We start from the raw sequence: 3,196 nt of genomic DNA on the forward strand, positions 1-3,196 counted from the left end.
AACCTGCAGGGTTTACAGTCTTGTTTGGGTTGTGCAGCCTGAATAGCAACCTCTATTCTCAGCCACAGGTAATGGAAATGTTTCCACCCTGCAGATGCTCTTTACTTCTACTCCTCTCAGTCTCCTTCCTTCAGGGGAAAAAATATAATTCTAGCTTCCTCTCCTAATATTTCTATAACAATTGACTCTCCATCATGTGCTGGTAAACAAATTTGCTGTAAGACCTAGAGAGATTCTTCTCTCTGGCGCTGGCACCAGCCCTGGGACGCCTGCCACGGCTACGTGAGCTGCCAGCAGCACCGGGCAGCCCTGGCCCCCCAGATCTCCAGCCTCCTGCTCAGCTCCTGCTCCGGTTAATTACGCACACCCTCGAGCTCGGCTCACTCGGGCCTTCGGTTTTATAGAATCTGGATATAGCACATTTTGGTACTTTCTTGCTGTGAACTGTCTTTGCGGTGGATTAGCCTTTCAATAATTCAGGAGTTGGGAGAACGACTGCATTCTCTCTCATTTTTCACTCTTTCTCACAGTACTGCCCATCTATTTATGATGACTCTTTCTTTGTTTTCTGCCCTTTCTCTTCAATATTTAATATTTTAAGCTAAATTTACATTTCTTCAATGATTCCCATATGTTAGATATCATCCTCTGGTTTGCAGGCAGAAAAGAACTTTAACATCAAGTAACTCACAAAATGGAAAAAATGTTACAGCCCAGACTCCCACCTCACCCACACTGCTGCAAAGCTTTTGACTTGACCTACCTACATCAGCCATTTCAAATCCATCACTCACATTGAAAATTACACTCATGGAGCCTCACGCTGCTCCACAGCAGCTGGTGAGTGAGACCTCGTGCCTGCACAAACTCCCACTCAGCGGGGTTGATCTAGTATGTGAAGTGCAACGTTTAGCACACTGTGTTTTAATTCTGATGTCATTACATTTGCAGAAGCGTAAGGATCAGGTCTTAGGATGCACTGATCTGAGATACCCTGCATAAGGAGCTAAGGAGCCTCTGTGTTTTGCTTCTTGTAGAACCAGCACCTGAAAAATCCAGGATCAGTTGTCCAAAGGCATTAACCCTGGGCATGCACAAACTGGTGCTAACCTCCAACAGACATCACAGCATCCTGAATCATGGACTAGTAAAGATTTCTATAAAAATATGAACCCACAAAATGCTCTAAATTAATGTCAACATTTAAGGGGCATATGATTATTAAGTAATGCAAATAAATCCACCGTTTGTTCCCGAAAGGACAGTTATATGGGAGTCTGGGAGCTGTGCTCCTGACTCCAGCTGAAAGCAAGAGACACTGGCCCAAGTCTGCTGCTATAAACCAGCCTCTTAAGAAATGCTCTGGCTCATCACAGTGAAGGGTCTGGCTCAGGATTTTGCTGTTGAGATAGCACAGCATTACTATGCAATGTTGGCTGAGGTCAGCCTTGCCTGAGTTCTGAGAGCATTAAGACGAATCTGTGAAGGATGTGCTGAAGAAGCTTCAGCATACTTTCAATATCTTTCAGTAATTTGCAAAATTAGCCATAATCTGCACAGCAATACAGTATTTTAAGTAGCTGCCAAAACTTTGGTGACAGGAAATACGTAAATGAACTTCAGCATACAAAAGCCATACTTTGTATTTACTTTCTATGCATATTTCAGGTACATATGTACACGGATCTAACTGTTTAAACAGACAGATACATATAAGGAAAAGATGAACCCAAATGTTTCAAGACAGTATGGCTATAAATATAAATTAAAGCTATAAATATATATCAATATACAGACATATATGTATACTGACATCTAGAACCTGGCTCTAACTAGCATGGCTTATTTGCAAAGATAAAATTGGCAACATCAGTAAACACCACTCTGAGATGTTCTAAGTTATTTCTACCTAAAAATAAGGAGCTCAGACCTTAGCTGATTTGAACTATAATCACTCCTCTGACTTCACTGCAACCAGCCCAACCCATGGCACCTAAAGATCCAGCTGTCAGAAGATCCAGTTCTTAATTTAAGATTCCCACTAAGGACTTCAGTACAAGGATCAAATTTCTGATTTACTGAGACTCCATTGCTTTCTATGCCATAAAACACCAACTTGCACAGAAGTCTTACTCACTTTCATCTTTGGTTTGTACAGAAGAAGGTGGTATTAGATTCTGCCCTGGCTGATGCTCTGCATGATCTGACTAAAGCCATTAGAGAATTGGCCTCATTCAATCATGTTTTAAGCATCTGCTCCTACCTTTGTAAGTCTGGGAAGACTTGATCACACTCTTTACACTCCTGGATTTCATGCACGTCCTGAAGGTCATTCTCATTCTCAAGCTTTTTCTGGAAGTCCTCCTCCACCATGGAGAAGGCAGAGTGAGGTGTGCTGCAGGGGAACTTCTGGTGGTCTACAAGCTCAGCCTTGGACTCAAAGAGCTGGTCGCAGTCCTCACAACGATACTGGCGCTCCTCTGTAAGACAAAGGGGTTGGGCACAGAGAGACCACATCAGTTTTTAGTCATTTTTAACTACCATTCTGTCAGGAATTGGATGATAGTGTGATTAGATAAATGGTGATTCATTGGAGAAGAACCTCAAGAGAAACAAGGATGCCCTAGAATGCTTCATAGCAATGCTTTAATTCTACAATAGATGACAGTGCAATACTGTCTGTTAATTGCCTGGGTGACATCCAATAAGGATCCTTAACACTGGCTTAGGACAAAAGTCAGTGTGTTTAAATATTTTCCTACATGGGGTTGTAGAGGGTTTTAGGTGGACATCCAGCAGAGGCTGCCAGTCTCTGCCTTTCTGAATGAAGGAAACTGGCTTAGACATGAACATCAGCACCTAAAATAGCCAAATGTCTGTTTACAGAGTTTTCAGAAGTCTCTTCCTTTCCATTAGAGTCCTTTTGCAGCATCCATCCCTTTCCAAATTAAGCCAAAGACACCTGAAGTTGAGGTAATGAAGACAGGGGGCCTTGCTTTAGATTCCATAAAATTAGTCACAATGTGTTTCTTAATGAAACTGAGTTTCTTAATGAAAATTAAACCTAGGAGATCACTACAGTGTCACTTTGGAATAAATGCTGCATTCCTTTAAGACGTAATTGCTGCAGAAGAATATATTCGCTAAAGGAAATCCCAAAAAGCAAACTTGGAGAAGCGCGTCCCATGATGCTTTT

The 3,196-nt window shown here is 42.0% G+C and overlaps 1 protein-coding gene across 4 annotated transcripts in view; it reads right to left on the reverse strand.

The window, feature by feature from the left end:
• The window catches only part of MECOM (MDS1 and EVI1 complex locus), a 47,013-nt gene that overhangs the window by 31,661 nt on the left and 12,156 nt on the right, over window positions 1–3,196 (reverse strand). For all 4 annotated transcript variants that reach the window (XM_008944196.1, XM_008944195.1, XM_008944194.1 and 1 more), the window contains one exon: window positions 2,264–2,480. In XM_008944196.1, the coding sequence (XP_008942444.1) occupies window positions 2,264–2,480 (217 nt within the window). The remainder of the gene's footprint in view (window positions 1–2,263; window positions 2,481–3,196) is intronic.

This window comes from Merops nubicus, unplaced genomic scaffold (assembly GCF_000691845.1).
Source record: "Merops nubicus isolate BGI_N331 unplaced genomic scaffold, ASM69184v1 scaffold1847, whole genome shotgun sequence".
In the NCBI taxonomy this organism is placed as follows: domain Eukaryota; kingdom Metazoa; phylum Chordata; class Aves; order Coraciiformes; family Meropidae; genus Merops; species Merops nubicus.